Raw genomic sequence first — 20,165 nt, 5'->3', positions numbered from 1 at the left:
TTCCACATTTGGAGTATAAATGTTTACAACTGTTAGGTCTTCTTAGTGGATAGATCCCTTAATTATGATATAATGCCCTTCTTCATCTCTTATTAGTCTTTATTTTAAAGTCTACATTGTCTGGGGTGCCTGGGTGGCTCAGTTGGTTAAGTGTCTGACTTTGGCTCAGGTCATGATCTCACGGTTCGTGAGTTTGAGCCCTGCATTGGACTCTGTGCTGACAGCTCAGAGCCTGGAGCCTGTTTCAGATTCTGTGTCTCCCTCTCTCTCTCTGACCCTCCCCCATTCATGCTCTGTCTCTCTCTGTCTCAAAAGTAAATAAACGTTAAAATAAATAAATAAATAAATAAATAAATAAATAAATAAAGTCTACATTGTCTGATATAAGTATGGCTACTGCAGCTTTCTTTTGTTGACCATTAGCATGATAAATGGTTCTCCATCCCCTTACTTTCAATATGAAGGTGTCTGTAGGTCTAAAGTGGGTCTCTTATAAACAGCATATAGATGGATCTTGTTTTCTTATCCATTCTGCTACCCTATGTCTTTTGTTTGGAGGATTGAGTCCATTGACATTTAGAGTGAGTACTGAAAGATATGTATTGCCATGATGTTTCTTGTAGAGTTGAAGTTTCTGGTGGTGTTCTCTGGTCCTTTCTAGTCTTTGTTGGTTTTGGTCTCTCTCGCTCTCTTTTTTTTTTCATCTTTTTTCCCCTCAGAGTGTCCCCCTTAAAATTTCTTGCAGGGCTGGTTTAGTGGTCACAAACTCCTTTAATTTTTGTTTGGGAAATTTTTAATCTCTCCTATTTTGAATGATAGTCTTGCTGGATAAAGAATTCTTGACTGCATATTTTTCTGATCCAGCACATTGAATATATCCTGCCACTCCTTTCTGGCCTGCCAAGTGTCTGTGGATAGGTCTGCTGCAAACCTGATCTGTCTTCCCTTCTAGGATAAGGACTTTTTTATTCCTTGCTGCTTTCATGATTCTTTCCTTGCCTAAGTATTTTGTGATTTTGACTATGATATGCCTTTTTGATGGTTGGTTTTTGTTGAATCTAATGGGAGTCCTCTGTGCTTCCTGGATTTTGTTGTCTTTGTCTTTACCCAGGTCAGGGAAGTTTTCTGCTATGATTTGCTTACATAACACTTCTACCCCTTTTTCTCTCTCTTCATCTTCTGGGACCCCTATGATTCTGATGTTCCTTTTTAATGAGTCACTGATTTCTCTAATTCTTAAATCGTGCTCTTTTGCCTTATTTTCCTCCCTTTTTCTTGCTTCATTATTCTCCACAAGTTTGTCCTCTGTATCACTGATTCGCTGCTCTGCCTCATCCATCCTTGCCACTGTGGCATCCATTTGAGATTGCAGCTCAGATATAGCATTTTTTAAAATTTCATCCTGACTGGCTTTTACTTCTTTTGTCTCTGCAGAGAGGGATTCTAGTCTATTTTCAGACCCCAGCTAGTATTCTTATTACAATAATTCTAAATTCCGGTTCAGACATCTTGCTTATATCTCTGTTAAGTCCCTGGCTGTCGTTTCTTCCTGCTGTTTCTTTTGGGGTAAATTCCTTCATTTCATCATTTTCAGGGGAGAAAAGGAATTCATAAGGTAAAAAAAATTAAAATTAAAAAATTAAAAACAGCACACACACACACACACACACACACACACACACACACACACACAAATCATATAAATGATGCCAGATCCTAGGTGTGTTTTAGTCTGGTTGTTCAAAGGAGCTTGATAGATTAGAGGAAAAGGGGAAGAAAAAAAAGAAAAATGTTTGAAAATTTGAAAAAATGAATTGAGTGAAGTAGAATAAAATGAAATGATGGAAGTAAAATAGAATTTGAGGAATTTACAAAAAAGTAAAAAATATAGTAGAAAAAATAAAAATATTTTTAATAAAAATTGAAAGTAAAAATAATTTTTTCTCTTTCTGTATTCAAGAAAAAGAAAAGAAATGAAAAAGAGAAAAAAGAAAATTGAATAGATGGATCAGCAAACAGACCAAAATGTGATTGAAATTACATCATTTTCTCTAGAAGTCAGACTGTGAATCAATTTATAGTCCATAAACTAAGCAGGTGGAGAGACTTGTGTTCCTGAAGAGCTATGTTGGCCCAGTTGGGCGGGGCTCAGTAGTGTAATGGCTCCATTCTCCACTAGATGGCACTGCTTAGCTTACTGGGGTGGATTGTTGTGGTGCTTGATAGGTGTGTATGCGCATGTGTGGGAGGGGTGAAAATGGCTTCACCCAGCTACCCAGTCTCTAGTATCGAAAATCTTTTCTCCCAGATCAGCAATCATGCACCTGTCCTTTGTCTCTGGCTTCTGTCCACTCCCCACTTTTATACTGTCCATGACCAAGCCATCAGGTTGCCAGGCAGCACCTCCCTCCTGAGTTTTATCTCAGATGCAGCTGTGTTTCCCAACCCCTCACTTCTGAGGGACTGCGGCTTTGTCCCACTCAGACTTTCTGGGAGAGGGTCTCACTAGGCATTGGCTGGGTGCCGGCTGCACCCAGGAACGTTTGCAGGACCATGCTGCTGCCAATGCCCAGAGACTGTGGCTTGGTGCCAGCCTGCCCTAGAAAAAGTTCACACAGTCATGTAGCAACAGTATTTCAGGAATTATGGGAAAACATAACACACATCTGGCACCAGGGTTCACCCTTAGCGACTTTGTTCCAACACCAGTGAATGTGGTTGTTCTCCAAGGTCTGCTGGTACCTTTCCTGGTGGGGGGTCCGCACAGCCTCTACCAAATGTTCTCCCTGCAGGAGAACTGCCTGTCCCCATGTGGCCCAAGAACCAATCGGACTTCACTCTGCTCCTGGGGATTTGCCCTTCCCACCAGAGCACTGCCAGGTATCAAGCTATGGAGTTTCAGACTCTGTGCTCCCCCTGTTTATAGAGTCTTAGTGGAATTTATACCCTCTCCTTTCTCCTTTTTCCCTTTTTAGTTTAGTCCCTGTGGCTGTTTCCACTTTTCCACCTTCTCTCCAGCTGCTTTTGGTGGGGGGTGTGCTTTTCCATATCCTCCCCCCTCCCCACCTTCTCCATTTTCTCTCTGCAAGCAAAAACAGCTCCCTGCCCTCCCCAGCTTCTCTCTCCCCAAGTTCACCTCTCCACTCCGTGTACCTGCTGAGTTCTGTGGTTCAGGTTGTGCAGATTGTTGTGTTAATCCTCAAATCAATTTTCTAGGTGTATAGGATGGTTGAGTGTTGATCTGGCAGTATTTCATGGACACGAGATGCAAAAAAAAAAACCCTTCCATGCTGTTCCACCATCTTGGCTTCTCCCAAGAGAGAGAATCTTAAGTAGGCTCCATGCCCAGGACCGAGTCCACCATGGGGCTCAATCTCACAACCATGAGATCATGACCTGAGCTGAAATCAGCTAACCGACTGAGCCACCCAGGTGCCCCTCCTAATCATAATTTAGATTGATGTAGTAGTTAAAAAAATAATTATAATAGCTTCCATTTATTGAGCCTTTATTATGTGTCAAGTTCTGTGGTTGTTAGACCATAGGCTCTTTTTCAAATCCTGGCCTACCCACCAGCTACACACACATATGACTTTGGACAGATTTCTAATCATCCATTTTCTCATTTGTAAATAAGAATAGCAATAACTGGGCTGCTTGGGTGGCTCAGTTGGTTGTGTCCAACTTTGGCTCAGGTCATGATTTTGCAGTTCATGAGTTGGAGCCCTGCATCAAGCTCTGTGCTGACAGCTCCGAATAGCAATAACCTAAAGAAAAAAATAATAATACCCTGATGGACTGGTTTAATGATTAGAGGAAATTATTCTTCATATTATGCACATACAAAATGCTAGGCAAATGTAAGAACACAAGTGTTAGCTGCTTCTTTTACCATCACCATCCTTACCTGCCATGCCCTGGAAATTATCATCATCCCCATTTTGCAAATGAGGAAACTTGCCCCCAAAGAGGCAAAGTTCAGGCAGGCTACATAATTCACCAAAATTAATGTACTTGATCAGTAGGGGACCAACCTGAGATTTAAATATAGGTCTCACAGACTCCAGAGTTCTTTCACCTTAGGGCTTTAAAGTTATTCCTTGGCTATAGTTATGTGGGCATAATTTCAAATGGCATCAGATTTGAGAGGAATCATACCCTGAATCTTGTTACAAAGTGAAGCAGTTTAATTTAGCTCAACAAATATTTCCTGAGTAATAATATGTACCAGTGCACCATGCTAGTTTTATGGGAAAAGTCAGAAGGCACCATCCTTTTCTGTAAGGAAACCATATATTAAAGACAATAAGGGTTTTTCCATGTAGCTGTACGCAAAGGTGATTGTGATAAATTCATGAGTTGTACATTATTCCAAGTAATTCTCCTCAAGGACCACTGCATTTTAAGAAATTAAGTAGTTGTACCTTCACTTATTTGTGTAGTGTTTATGACAAGGATATTGGTAATTACAGTCACATTTCTAATACATGCTCTGTGATTATGCTCACTTCGTACTCTATCTGACCACTGTCACAAGACATTGTGACCTTGCCACTTAGACCAAGAATGCTTTAAATATATTATTTTAATAAAAATTATATGAATATAGAAATGCCCTCTGCTTTATTTCTGATGTGGAAATTTTATAGTGTTTTAAAATTTTAACTGTAAGTACTAATTTATTGAGGTGAAACCTGCATAACATAAAATTAACTATTTTAAAATGAACAGTTCAGTGGCATTTAGTGCATTCATCTCTAATTCAATACATTTTTTTTCTTTTTCTTTTTTTTGGGCTTCAAGTTTTATTTAAATTCTAGTTAGTTAACGTAGGGTAATATTGGTTTCAGGGGTAGAATTTAGTGATTCATCACTTACATACAATACCCAGTGCTTATCATGCCACGTGCCCTCCTTAATACCTATCACCTATTTAGCCCATCCCTCCCTCTACCTCCTCCAGCAACCCTCCATTTGTTCTCTATAGTTAAGACTCTCTTATGGCTTGCTTCCTTCTCTTTTTTTCCTCCTTCCTCTATGTTTGTCTGTTTTGTTTCTTAAATTCCACGTATGAGTTTGAAATCATATGGTCTTTGTCTTTCTCTGACTGACTTCACTCAGCATAATACTCTAGCTCCATCCACATTATTGCAGATAGCAAGATTTCATTCTTTTTGATAGTTGAGTAACATTCCATTGTACGTGTGTGTGTGTGTGTGTGTGTGTGTGTGTGTGTGTACCTATACATATGTATATGTATATATGACATCTTCTTTATCCATTCATCTGTTGTTGGGCACTTGGGCTCCTTCCATAGTTTGGCTGTTGTTGATAATACTGCTGTAAACATCAGGGTGCATTTACCCCTTTGAAGCTGTATTTTTGTATCCTTTGGGTAAATACCTAGTAGTGGAGTTACTGAATCATAGAGTTGTTCTATTTTTGACTTTTTGGGAAACCTCCATACTGTTTTCCAGAGTGGCTGCACCAGTTTTCATTCCCACCACCAGTTCAAAAGGGTTCCCCTTCTCTGCATCCTCAACATCATCTGTTGTTTCCTGAGTTGTTAATTTTAGCCATTCTGACACATGTGAGGTGGTATCTCATTGTGGTTTTGATTTGTGTTTCTCTGATGATGAGTGACGTTGAGCATCTTCTCATGTGTCTGTTAGCCATCTGAATGTCTTCTTTGGAAAAATGTCTCTTCATGTCTTCTGCCCATTTCTTCACTGGATTACTTGTTTTTTGGGTGTTGAGTTGCTAAGTTTTTTCTAGATTTTAGGTACTAATCCTTTATCACGCATAATCACATTTTAAAAATCAGATTACATTTTGCTAGTAGAAATTCTTATTTTCCCTCTTTTCCTTGGTCAGTCTTGCTGGGAGTTAATGAATTTTATTCACCATTTCAAAACACCCAATTATGGCTTTGTTAGCATATTTACTTTCCCATTTCATTGATTTCTGTTCTTTGTTTTTTTCTTCTTCTACTTACCTTAGTTTAATTTGCTCTTCTTTATTTTTTTTATTTATAGAAACTTTATGTTTGAGTTTTAGATATGACAACAGGAGCATAAGCCTTCTTGCGAACATAATATAAAGGTGGAATTAGATTTGGAGTTTAAAATAGTAATTATATTGTGGTGCATAATACTCTCATAAAAGCATACTTCAGTTTTTCAAATCTTAAAGCATAGAATAAATAGTATACATCTGCTCTCATAATTTACTTTTTTTAAACATTTCTTTTTTTATTGAATTATAATTGACACACAACATTACATTGGTTTCATGTGTACAACATAGTGATGCCACAACTCTACACTTTATGCTATGCCTACCACAAGTATAGCTACCATCTGTCACCATATAAAGCTCTTACAGTACCATTGGCTATATTCCCTATGCTGTATCTTTTATCCCTATGGCTGTTATTCCCCCCTGGAAACCATTAGTTTGTTCTCTATATTTATGGGTCTGTTATTGCATTTGCTTATTTGTTTGGTTATTCATTTACTTTGTTTTTAAGACTCCACATATAATTGAAATCATATGGTATTTGTCCTTTTGTGTCTGACTTATTTCATTTAGCATAATACTTTCTAGGTCCATCTATGTTATCACAGATGGCAAGATCTCATTCTGTTTTATGGCTGAGTAATATTTCATTGTGTATAAATATACCACATCTTTATCCATTCATCTTTTGATGGACACTTGAGCTGCTTCCATATCTTGGTTTTTGTAAATCTCCAATAAACGTAGGGGTGCATATATCTTTTTGAGATAATTTTTGTTCTTCTTGGGTAAATATCTAGTTGTGGAATTACTGGGTCTTATGGTATTTATATTTTTAATTTTTTGAGGAACACCCATCCTCTTTTCTACAGTGGCTGTACTAATTTACATTCCCACCAACAGTGCACAGGGGTTTCTTCACCAGCCCTTATTATTTCTTGCCTTTTTATTACCAGCCATTCTGACAGGTGTAAGGTGATATCTCATTGTGATTTTGATTTGCCTTTCTCTAATGATGAATGAGATTGAGCATCTTTTTGTATGTCTTCTTTGGAAAAATGTCTATTCAGATTCTTTGTCAGTTTTAAAAATCAGATTGCTTTTGGGTGTTAAGTTTATAAGATATTTGTAGGTCTTGATATTAATCCCTTATTGGATATATCATTTGCAAATATCTTCTTCCATTCAGTAGGTTGCCTTATCATTTTGTTGATGGTTTCCTTTGCTGTGCAAAAGCTTTTCATTTTGATGTAATCCCAATAGTTAATTTTTGCTTTTTTTCCTCTTCTAAGGCTTGTTTTTTTTCCTGTTTCTAAGGCCTAATGCCTGTGATTTATTCTAAGAGTTTTATGGTTTCGGGTCTCACATTTAGGCCTTTATTTCATTTTGTTTATTTTTGTGTAGGGTTTAGTAAGAAAGTGGTTCACTTTATTTTTTTTATAAATTTTTTTAAACGTTTATTTTTTGAGAGACACAGAGTGTGAGTGGGGGAGTGGCAGAGAGAGAGGGAGTCACAGGATCTGAAGCAGGCTCCAGGCTCTTAGCTGTCAGCACAGAGACCAACCTGGAACTCAAACTCACAAACTACAAGATCACAGCCTGAGCCGAAGTCAGACGCTTCACCAACTGAGCCATCCAGTATGTATATGTATATATATACACACACATATATATATGTATGTTTTGTGTGTGTGTGTGTGAGAGAGAGAGAGAGAGAAAGAGAGAGAGAGAGAGAGGAAGGGAGGGAGGGAGAAAGAGAGAATGGAAGCAGGTGAGGGGCAGAGAGTGAGGGAAGGAGAAAGAGAATTCCAAGTAGTTTCCCAGTGTGGAGCCTGATGCCGGGCTCAAACTCACGAACCTGTGAGTTCATGACCTGAGCTGAGATCAAGAGTCAGATGCTTAACCAACTGAGCCACCCAGGTGCTGCAGTGTTTTTGTATATTTTATTTCCTCTTTGATTTCTTTGTTGATCCATTGGTGGTTTAGTAGCATGTTGTTTAGCCTCCATGTATTTGTGGTTTTTCCAGTTTGTTTCCTTATAATTGATTTCAAGTTTCATGCTGTTGTATTTGGAAAAGATGCTTGATGTGATTCCAGTCTTGCTAAAGTTATTGATACTTGTTTTGTGGACTAACATGATCTGTTCCGGAGAATGTTCCCTGTTGCAATTAAAAAAAATATTCTGTATTCTGCTATTTGTGGATGGAATATTCTGTATATATCTGTTAGGTCTAATGTATCTTTCAAAGCCAGTGTTCCTTTGTTGATTTTCTGTCTGAGTGATCTATCCATTGATTTTAAGAGTAGTGTTAAAGTCTCCTACTATAATTGTGTTACTGTCATCTTCTCCCTTTATTACTGCTAATATTTGAATAGGTTCTAAGGTGTTGTGTGCATAGATACTTAGAGTTGTTATATCCTCTTGTTGGATTAATTATCATCATGTAGTGCCCTTCTGTGTCTCTTGTTGTAGTCTGTGTTTTAAAGTCCATTTTGTCTGATATAAATATTGCTACCCTGGCCTTTTTTTTTCCCTGCTTCCATTTGCATGGAATAAGTTTTTCCATCCTTTCACTTTCAGTCTATATGTGTCTTCAGGCCTGAACTGAGTCTCTTGTAGGCAGCATAAGATTGGTCTTATTTTTTCTAGCCATTCTGTCACTTTTTGTATTTTGATTGGAGCACTTAGTCTACTTACATTTAAAGTAATTGTTGATATATATGTACTTATTACCATTTTACATTTGTTTCATGGTTGCTTTGTAGTTTTCTCTGTTCTTGTTTTCTTCCCTTGCTCTCTTCCCTATGCATTGATGGCTTTCTTTGGTGGTATGCTTGGATTCCTTTCTCTAATTTTTGTGTATATATTACAGGTTTTTAATTTGTGGTTACCATTGAATTTATATATAACATCTTCAGTGTGTAGCAGTCTACATTAAGTTTATGGTCACTTAAGTTTGAGCACATTCTAAAAGCACTAATTTTTACTTCCCCTCCACATTTTATGCATATAATGTCATATTTTACATCTTTTTATTTTGTGTATCCTTTGACTAATTTTTATAGATATGATTAGTTTTACCATTTTTGTGACTTAACCTCTTTACTGGCTTTATAAGTGATTAATCTATGGTTGCTCTTAACTGTGAATTTTTTTCCTTTCATAATTTTCTAATTATAGCCCTTTCTTTTTACTTAAAGAGTTCTCCTTAACTCTTTCTTACAAAGCTGCTTATAAAGCTGATTTAGTTGTGATGAACTCCTGTAACTTTAGTGTATCTGAGAAACATTTTATCTCTCCTTTTTTATTGTTACTTTTTGCCATTTTACTAACTTGAGTTTAAATAAATAAATTTCAAAAATAATTCCATTTTTAATATTTTGAAGAATGGTCATACTGGTTTCCAGAACAGCTATGCCGGCATTATACAAGGGTTCCAATTTCTCCACATCCTCCATATCAGTGTTTTCTGGTTTTTTGATGTAGCCTTCTTAATGGGTTGGTATTAGTTCCTCTTTATGTTTTTTCAAATTATTATTATATTTGTAAAATTTTATTTAAATCCAAGGACATTGTAATGATGGTTTCAGGAGTAGAATTTAGTGATACATCACTTACATATAACACCCCGTGTTCATCCCAACAAGTGTCCTCTTTAATGCCTATCACCCATTTAGCCCATCCCCCTGCCCAATACCCCTCCAGCAACTCTCAGTTTGTTCTCTGTATTTAAGAGTCTCTTATGGTTTGCCTCCCTCTCTGTTTTTATCTTATTTTTCCTTCCCTTCCCCCACGTTCATCTGCTTTGTTTCTTAAATTCCTCATGTGAGTGAAATAATATGATATTTATTTATCTTTCTCTGACTGACTTATTTCCTTTAGCATAATATATTCTTGTTCTATCCATGTTGCAAATGGCAAGATTTCATTCTTTTGATTACCAAGTAGTATTCCATTGTCCATCGTGTATGTGTGTGTGTGTGTGTGTGTGTATACATACCATATCTTCTTTATTTATTCAACAGTTGATGGGCATATGGGCTCTTTCCATACCTTGTGTTGTTGATAGTGCTGCTCTAAATATTGGGATGCCTGTGCCCCTTTGAATAAGCATTTCTGTATCCTTTGGATAAAAATCTAGAGTTGTTAATTTTAGCCATTCTGACAGGAGTGAGGTGGTATCTCATTGTGGTTTTACATATCTCATTGATTTGTGTTTCTCTGATAGTGAGTGATATTGAGCATCTTTTCATGTGTCTGTTTGCCATCTGTATCTCTTCTTTGGAAATGGGTCTTTTCATGTCTTTTGCCCATTTCTTCACTGGATTATTTGTTTTTTTGGTGTTGAGTTTGGTAAGTTCTTTACATATTTTGGCTTCTAACCCTTTATCTGATACATCATTTGCAACTACTTTCTCCCATTCTGTCAGTTGCCTTTTATTTGTTGATTGTTTCCTTGGCTGTGCAGAAGCTTTTTATCTTGATGAGATTCCAGTAGTTAATTTTTGCTTTTATTTCCCTTGCCTCTGGAGATGTGCTGAGTAAGAAGTTGCTGAGGCCCAGGTCAAAGAGGTTTTTGCCTGCTTTCTCCTTGAGGATTTTGATGGCTTCCTGTCTTACATTTAGGTCTTTCATCCATTTTGAGTTTATTTCTGTGTATGGTGTAAGAAAGTGGTCCAGGTTCATTCTTCTGCATTTCGCTGTCCAGTTTTCCCAACACCATTTGCTGAAGAGATTGTCTTTTTCCACTGGATATTCTTTCCTGCTTTGTTGAACATTAGTTGGCCATATATTTGTGGGTCCATTTCTAGGTTCTCTATTCTATTCCATTGATCTATGTGTTTGTTTTTGGACTAGTACCTATATACTGTCTTGATGATTACAGCTTTGTAATACAGCTTGAATTCCGGAATTGTGATGCCTCTAGCTTTGATTTTCTTTTTCAACATTACTTTGCCTATCCTGGATGTTTTCTGGTTCCATACAAATTTTAGAATTGTTTGTTCTAGCTCTGTGAAGAATGCTGGTGGCATTTTGATAGGGATTGCATTGAATGTGTAGATTGCTTTGGGCAGCATTGGCATTTTAACAATATTTTTCTTCTAATCCATGAGCATGGAATGTTTTTCCACTTCTTTGTGTCTTCTTCAATTTCTTTCATAAGCTTTCTATAGTTTTCAGCATACAGATCATTTACCTCCTTGGTTATGTTTATTCCTAGTTATGTTATAGTGGTTTTTTTTTTGCAATTGTAAATGGGATAGATTCCTTGATATCTCTTTCTGTTGCTTCATTATTGGTATATAGAAATGCAACCAATTTCTATACATTGATTTTATATCCTGTGACTTTGCTGAATTCATATATCAGCTCTAGTAGTTTTTTGGTGGAGTATTTTGGGTCTTCCACATAGAGTGCCATGTGACTTATTAAAAAGGAATGAAATTCGAGTATAGGAGTCCCAGAAGATGAAGAGAAAGAAAAAGGGACCATTTATGTGACCAAATTATAGCTGAAAACTTTCTTAATCTGGGGAAGGACACAGACATCAAAATTCAAGAAGCACAGAGAACTCCCATTAGATTCAACAAAAGCTGACCATCACCAAGTCACCATAGTCAAATTCACAAAATACACATACAAGGAAAGAATCCTGAAAGCAACAAGGGAAAAGAGTCCTTAACTTACAAGGGAAGATAGATCAGGTTTGCAGCATATCTGTCCACAGAAAGTTGGCAGGCCAAAAATGAGTGGCAAGATATATTCAATATGCTGAATGGGAAAAATATGCAGCCAAAAATTCTTTATCCAGCAAGGCTGTCATTCAAAATAGAAGGAGAGATAAAGAATTTCCCAGATAATAAAAACTAACAAGAGTTTGTGACCACTAAATCAGCCCTGCAAGATATCGTAAGGGGGACTCTGGAGAAAAATAAAAATAAAACAAAGAAGACCAAAAGTAACAAAGACTAGAAAGGACTAGAGAACATTATCAGAAACACCAACTCTACAGGCAACACAATATCTTTCCATAATCACTCTAATTGTAAATGGCCTAAATGCTCCAATTAAAAGACATAGGGTTTCAGAATAGATAAAAAAAACAAGACTCATCGATATGCTGCCTACAAGAGACTCATTTTAGACCTAAAGAGACCTGCAGATTGAAAGTGAGGGGATGGAGAACTATCATGTTAATGGATGTCAAAAGATGGGGCACCTGGGTGGCTCAGTTGGTTAAGTGGCTGAAACTTGGTTTCAGCTCAGGTCAGGGTCTCATGTTTTATGAATTTGAGCCCCACATCAGGCTCTGTGCTGATAGCATGGAGCCTGCTTGGGATTCTTTCTCCCTCTGTACCCCTCTCCTGCTTGCTCTCTCTCTCTCTCAAAATAAATAAAAATAAACCTAAAAAAAAAAAGCCAGAGTAGCTATACTTATATCAGACAAACTAGATTTTAAGACAAAGATGAAGTGTAACAAGTGATGAAGAAGGGAATTATGTCATAATTAAGGGGTCTGTCCATCAAGAAGAGCTAACAATTGTAAATATTTATTCCCCCAACTTGAAAGAACCCAAATGTATACATCAATTAAGCATAAACATAAAGAAATTCATTGATAATAATGCCATAATAGTAGGGGACTTTAACACCCCATTTACAGTAATGGGCAGATCATCTAAGCAAAAAATCAACAAGGAAATTATGGTTTTGAATGACACACGGGACCAAATGGACTTAACAGATAAATTCATAACATTCCATCTTAAAGCAGTAGAATACACATTCTTTTCGAGTGCACATGGAACATTCTACAGAATAGATCACATACTAGGTCATAAATTAGCCCTCAAGAAGTACAAAAAGATTGATATCATACCAGGCATATTTTCAGAACACAATGCTATGAAACTTGAAATCAACCACAAGAAAAATTTGGAAAGACCAAGAATACTTCCAGATTAAAGAACATTCTAGTAAAGAATGAATGACTTGACCAAGAAATTAAAGAGGAAATTAAAAAGTACATGGAAGCCAATGGAAATGAAAACATTACAGTCCAAAACCTCTGGGATGCAGCAAAGGTAGTCATAAGAGGAAAGTATATACCAATCCAGGCCTTCCTAAAGAAGGAAGAAGTGTCTCAAATACTCAACCTAACCTTACACCTAAAGAAGCCAGAAAAAGAACAGCAAATAAAGCCCAAAATCAGCAGAAGAAAGGAAATAATAAAGATTAGAGAAGAAATTAATGATATCAAAATAAAAAAACCAGAACAGATCAAAAAACCAGGAGCTGGTTCTTAGAAAGAATTAACAAAACTGATAAACCCCTAGCCAGATTTATCACAAAGAAAAGGAAAGGACCAAACTAAATAAAATCACAAATGAAAGAGGAGAGATCACAACCAGCATCTCAGAAATACAAAGGATAATAAGAGAATATTATGAACAACTTATACCAACAAATTGGGCCATCTGGCAGAAATGGACAAATTCCTAGAAACATATAAACTACCAAAACTGAAACAGGAAGAAATCTAAAATTTGAAAAGACCCATAACCAAGAAAGAAGTCCAGGGCCAGGTGGCTTTCCAGGAGTATTTACCAAACATTTAAAGAAGAGTTAATACTTATTCTTTTGAAGCTGTTCCAAAAAATAGAAACGGAAGGAAAAATTTCAAACACATTCTATGAGGCCAGCATTACCTTGATTCTAAAACCAAAGACCCCACTAAAAAGGAGAACGCATGATCAAGTGGGATTTATTCCTGGGATGCAGGGCTGGTTTAATATCCACAAATCAATCATTGTGAGTCATCACATTAATAAAAGAAAGGATAAGGACCTCATGATCCACTCAATAGATGCAGAAAAAGCATTTGACAAAATAGAGCATCCTTTCTTGATAAAAACCCTCAAGAAAGTAGGAATAGAAGGAACATACCTCAACATCATAAAGGCCATGTATGAAAGACCCACCACTATCACCCTCAATGGGGAAAAACTGAGAGCTTTCCCCCTAAGATCAGGAACACGACAGGGATATCCACTCTCACCACTGTTGTTCAAAATAGTGTTCGAAGTACTAGCCTAAGCAGTTAGACAACAAAAATAAATAAAAAGCATCAAAATTGTCAAGAAAGAAGTCGAACTTTCACTCTTCACAGTTCTTTAAATGTTTGGTGGAATTCACCAGTGAAGTCATTGGGTTTAGGACTTTATTTTGGGATATTTTTGGCTAATGATTCAGTCTCCTTACTCATTATAGATATATTCATATTTTTTCATTCTTCATGATTCAGTCTTGGTAGGTTCTGTGTTTTTAGGAATTTGTCCATTTCATCTATGTTACCAAATTTGTTGGGGGTAAAAAGTTCATAGTACTCTCTTATATTTTTTTTATTTCTATCAAATTGGTAGTAATATCCCTAGTTTCATTTCTGATTTCAGTACTTTGAGTCTTTTTTATTAGTTCATCTAACTGAATGTAATTTTGTTGATCTTATTCAAGGAAGTAACTTTTGGTTTCATTGATTTTTCCCTATAGGTTTTCTTTTCTCTAATTTACATCAGCTGTGATCTTTATTATTTTCTTTCTTTTGCTATGTTGGGTCAATTTGTTCTTTTTTTAATTCTCTGAGATATAAAGATAGGTTGTTGATTTAAGATTTTTATTTTTTTAATATAAGCATTTATAGCTATAAATTTCTCCCTTGTACCGCTTTTGCTTCATCCTATGAATTTTGGTATGTTATGTTTTCATTTCCATTCATTTATAAGTATTTTCTAATTTCCCTTGTGATTTTTTGATGCATTGATTGTTTAAAAGTGTGTGGTATAATTTTTCATGAATGTGTAAATTTTCCAGTTTTGTGTTACAGACTTCTAGCTTCATCCGCTTGTGGTTGGAAAGGATAATTTGTATGGTATCTGTCTTTTTAAATGTATTGAGACTTAATCTGTGGCCTAACATATGACCTATCCTGAAAAATGTCCTATGTGCACTTGAGAATAATGTGTATGCTATTATTGTTAAGTATTCTGTATATGTCTGTATTCTGTATAGTTTCTTGTGTTAAGTCATCTATTTCCTTACTTATCTTTGATCTGGTTGTTCGTTCCATTATTGAGAGTAGGGTATTGAAGTGTCCAATTATTACTGCAAATTGGTCTGTTTCTCCCTTCAGTTCTATCAGGTTTTGCTCTGTACCTTTTCCTGGCCTATCATTTGGTGTGTAAATGTTTATAATTGTTATATTTTCTTACTGTATTGAACCTTTTATTAATATATAGTGTCTTTCTTTGTCTCTTATTACCTTTTTTGATATAAAGCCTATATTGTCTAATGTCAGTATAGCCACCTCTGCTGATTTGGGTTACTATTTTCACAGAATATCTTTTTTCTATTCTTTCATTTGCAATCTATCTGTATCTTTGGGTCTAAAATGAGTTTCTTGAAGACAGCATATAGTTGGATCATATGTTTTTATTTATTCTGCCAATTTAGCTGACTTGATGGTAAATTATATTTAAAAAAATTAAAACAGTTCTTGAAGCCATTTACATGGTGTATTTTGTGAGAAATTTAAATCCCTGAAAATGACAACTTGACCAGAATTGCTAGGTATTCCAATACTTATTTTCTTCTTTTCTCCATAAAGAATGCACAAGTATCTGCTGATATTTTGTGTATTGGGAAACATTTGGTTTCATTCCCTCTACTTAAGACTTGTAAAATTTTTTTACATTTGAAATTTAAATAATATTTAAATTTATTTCTTCAGTCCTTCATTTACCATTTATGAAGGCAGGTATTATGCTAAGTAATGGATATACAAAAATGAATAATACACAGTCTCTACTTTTAATTTGATTATAGTCAAGTAAAGAAGACTAATAGGAAAGCAGATAAATATAGTAGAGTGTGGTAAGTACTCTGATGAAAGTAAGTAGAGATGCTATACAGTCATGTGCTGAAGCTGGTTTATGCCAGCTCATGGAAGCCAGTTATTAAATAGTTAGAAACTTTGCAAATCTGTTTTACCAGTGGTAGCTTGAAATTGACTATGGTGGGCATATTTATACCATGGAAATTGGCAAATGCTACAAATAGTGCTTTCTCTTTTTTCCCTAGTTTTTCTTTTTTTTCCTTAGGATATCCAGTTTACTAATACACCATTGTTGGTATAGGAGCAGAGGTATTAAATCCAGTCCTTTACCTTATTTCAACATGAACCCATTCTGCATAGCATGTCATAAGTTGCTACAGGACCAGCTGCTTCTAGTGTTTTAGGTAACAGCCTCTCACAAACATGGTGGCTATTACCCTTTTAGATGAGGAAAGTGAGATTAAGTCTAGATTCAGACTAAATCACCTGTGGGTTCTGTTTTTATTCCAGAGATTATAAAGCAGCTAACATCAACATCAATTTATATATCGTCAATGAGCCTTGGCTCTACTCACTGGCCTGGTGCTCCAGGATTCACTCAGTGACCACAGACAACATTCAGACCCTGAGTCAGCTAAATCACCCTTACTTCTTCATGGTGAGCTGGTTGTCCAGATTGTTCTTCCAAGTCTGTTACAGTAGGAGTCTAAGTCCCTTACCCCACACCTACATTGTCCACTGTGCAGACACCTGGGGAGCTACTTAAAAGCAGAAAGTTCTATGATATTGGAGATGAGGCATTCTCCCTTCTCTCACCCAGATCCTTCTGTGATTTGTAGGGAGAAATTAGTATTGTTATAATAATTGCTGTTTACCAAATCTTCACAGTGTGTTTTTCATGCAGTATGTAATTTGTCCCTCTGAGTTACTCACTTTCATTATCTCTATGAAGAAACAAGTTTTCAGATATTAAGATTCTTGGACATGGTTGCATGATGCAAGATTCAAAATGAGGTCTGACTCCAGAGTTTTGCTACTGTAGCCCCACCTTTCTAGATGCAGTGATAGTGACAGGGGCTGTAGGAAAAAACCTGTATGTCCTGAACAAAATCCTTCTGAAAAGGAGAACCATTGTCCAGCCACCTAGCTTAATTGCCCCTCCTAGCCCTGCTACTGCTTATTGCCAGAGGTTTGGGGACCTGAATACTTGGGTTATAATCCCAGCTAAATCCTGTCGCTTACTATCTGTGGAAACAGCCCTGGCTAACCAGTTAACTGCTGCAGAGCTTGTTTTTCTTATCTGTGTACAGTAGGTTGACTGAGTGGAACACAATAGTGTATGAGAGAAAACAGCTTAATTTCTCTCCATTGACTCTTTAAACTGCCCTGTGAGGTAGGCTTTCCCTGCTCCTGAATGAAATCTTACTCCAGTCCCATAACTTTTCTAGTCACTCTTAGGTAATTTTTAAATTTTATTTCCAGTCACCAAAAAGACTCAATTCAGAATAAAAGTGTCCAGTTGAGAGTAAAAACCCAGACTCCAAGTTGCCTTGAAAGGTAAACCTTTAGGCATAGAAGCCTAACTGAGGAGAAGAATTATTTCATGTTGCCTTGTCCACACCTCCAGCCTCACTAGCCCTTGTTTAGGGTCACAACCAGAAGAAAGGAGATCAGGGTCAAGGTCACAATCTCATGGAGCCGGACTGCATTGAGGCCTCTGGTAGCTGTGTAAAATTACTGACACCTTATTTCTTGGTAGCTTGGGCAACTTTCTGGAGATGACCCTGAAGGAAACCTTGGATGGCAGGTCCCTTGGCATAGGTGAAGCCTTGCTACTTGTCTGTCCTTGTATAATTTTCCTTCATATGTGTACTATATGTTTTTCTAACATTTTCTTTTAAAAAATTGATTACAAAGTAAATCTGTTAATTATATGAAATTTAATCATTACAAAAATACATAAATCCGAAAGCAACACCCCACTCCGTAATCCTATCCCCTAAGTCGGTAATGTTTCAAAGTTGTCCCTTTCCATATATTAAATGAAGTTTTATTAAATAAAGCTTTTTATTTTAATACTTGAATTAATACTATTTGAATTGATAATAAATTCATGTGATTCAAAATTCAAAAACTATAAAGTTTTCTTTTATGCCTTTCTCCTATGCCTGGCTTTTTTTAAAAGGACCCATCGCCTCTTTGTTCAGGAAGATCCAAATCTTGGCTCTACCACTTACTGTGTAAATTTGGAAATGTTAGTTAACCTGTCTGTGCCTCAGTTTATTTATTAGTAAATTAGGGATAATGATAGTACAACAGAAGTATTTTTATCCACCATAGTCTAGTCTGATCACTGGTCTGTTAATTGAAAAAGTTAAAGTGGGAAATCATCTATCTATCTATCTATCTATCTATCTATCTATCTATTTCACAGTCAATCAGCCTTTACTACTTAAAAACAGACAGCTGAAATGTAGTGCCTCAAACAAATATTTTTTTTGTTATATCCTTTATGATAGCTCAATGGTCTTCTGGTCTGAGCCAGCTTGGTCTAGGATGGCCGCATTCTTATGTCTAGTGTCTTACCTGGGATGACTGATGTCTCTGTTCATGTTGTCAGTCATCCTCAAGGAGGCCAGCTTGAGCATGTTCACCTGGTGGCAGTGGATTCCCAGCTGCAAGAGAGGTCAAGCCCTAATGCACATGCAGTTTTCAGGATTTTTTAGGTGTGATATTTGCTAATGTTCCATTGGCCAAAGAAAATTACATGGCCAAATTTAGATTCAAGGTGGAATAGTGGAGAAATAGACTTCATTTCTTGATGGGGAGGAACAGCAAAATCACATTGCACACAGACCTGCATTTTGGGAAGAATGTTGTGGTCATATTTATAAACAATCTGTCACATACATACTTCACACATTTTATTTTAATTTAAAATATTCATTTACCTTGTAACAGAGAGTCAAGGTCTTTGAGGTTACTTTAGCTGATTGAATACTGTATTCACTTGCTTATTTAAACGCTGAATAAACCAGCTATGACCTCTAAGTTTTGTTTCTTTAAACAACAAAGTCATTGGGAGAAACAGTCTGAATGAGGGATTTACCCAGATTTTCATAATCCTTTTACCCTAGTCTCTCACAGTGTTTCACTCACACCTCATTCAGTTGCAGTTTATTTTTTAATGACCTGTTCTTTCTTCATTGAGATTTTCAAAGCATTGGCTTAGTTTTCTTAAAAATGACATACTTCTTTTTCACTTAGATTTAAGTGACATTTAATTACACTGCACAGTTATAACAAGTACAACTGTTCTAAGCCATTTAAGGAGAAAGAACGATTGACTCTTTTTAAGGATTTTTTTAAGGTTTGTTTATTTTGAGAGGGAGACAGAGGGAGAGGGAGAGAGAGACAGACAGACAGACAACAGCAGGGGAGGGACAGAGAGAGAGAATCCCAAGCAGGCTCCAAGCTGTCAGCAGAGCCAGACGCAGGACTCGATCCCATGAACTGGGAGATCGTGACCTGAGCCAAAATCAAGAGTTAGACACTTAAGCAACTGAGCCACTCAGGCGCCCCAAGAACGACTGATTCTTAGTAAATGGACAGCTCGCCTGGTGGGCATTCTGTAGCAGGCCAAGCTGTCAGTCAGTTTCCCAGAGGGGATTAAGAGCCTGGGTTTAGTGGAAGTTGGTTAAATGTTTTCTACTGTACCTGCTTAGTGGGCTGTGGTGAGGATGAAGTGTGAAAACACCTTTAAAGTGCTTAGAATACTTCCTTAGCTCTTATGATGCTAATTAATTAATTGTTAGTTGTTGTCATCATGACCATTAGTGTTACTGTCATTATTAATGTTAGTATTCACTCCACAGAAAGACCCTGGGATAAGGTGAGGAATGGCTCAAGAAAAAAAGAGTCCCAGACCCAACAGAGAGGAAACAATGGAGTTGGAAAGGGAGGATCAAATCAGGGAATTACAAAACTCACACAAGAGGACCAAGGAGATGGAGCTCTGGGTAATGGGTGATTCAGGCAAGGAGCATGGAGAAGGGGGCACATTAGCTAAGGGGGAGTTCTAATTTCAGCATACTTATTTGAAACATGACGATTTAGAACAAAAATTCCTAGATTCTAGCTCACAGTCCAGTTGCTTCAGCGTCATCCGAGAAGCAGATGAGAATGCAGAAATGGTAGTTTCTGAGATATGTAGTGAGACCTAGGACCCTGTATTACTCCAAGGTGTCCAGGTAT

The 20,165-nt window shown here is 36.7% G+C and overlaps 1 protein-coding gene across 7 annotated transcripts in view; it reads left to right on the top strand.

Annotated features, from left to right (window-relative positions):
• Positions 1-20,165, top strand: part of GDPD4 (glycerophosphodiester phosphodiesterase domain containing 4) — a 174,253-nt gene that overhangs the window by 109,601 nt on the left and 44,487 nt on the right. For all 7 annotated transcript variants that reach the window (XM_053203733.1, XM_027039609.2, XM_053203731.1 and 4 more), the window contains one exon: positions 16,422-16,569. In XM_053203733.1, the coding sequence (XP_053059708.1) occupies positions 16,422-16,569 (148 nt within the window). The remainder of the gene's footprint in view (positions 1-16,421; positions 16,570-20,165) is intronic.

Source organism: Acinonyx jubatus, chromosome D1 (genome assembly GCF_027475565.1).
Source record: "Acinonyx jubatus isolate Ajub_Pintada_27869175 chromosome D1, VMU_Ajub_asm_v1.0, whole genome shotgun sequence".
NCBI classification, from domain to species: Eukaryota; Metazoa; Chordata; class Mammalia; order Carnivora; family Felidae; genus Acinonyx; species Acinonyx jubatus.
Note: the sequence above shows the minus strand (reverse complement) of the source record. Positions and strands in the feature narration are given on the sequence as shown.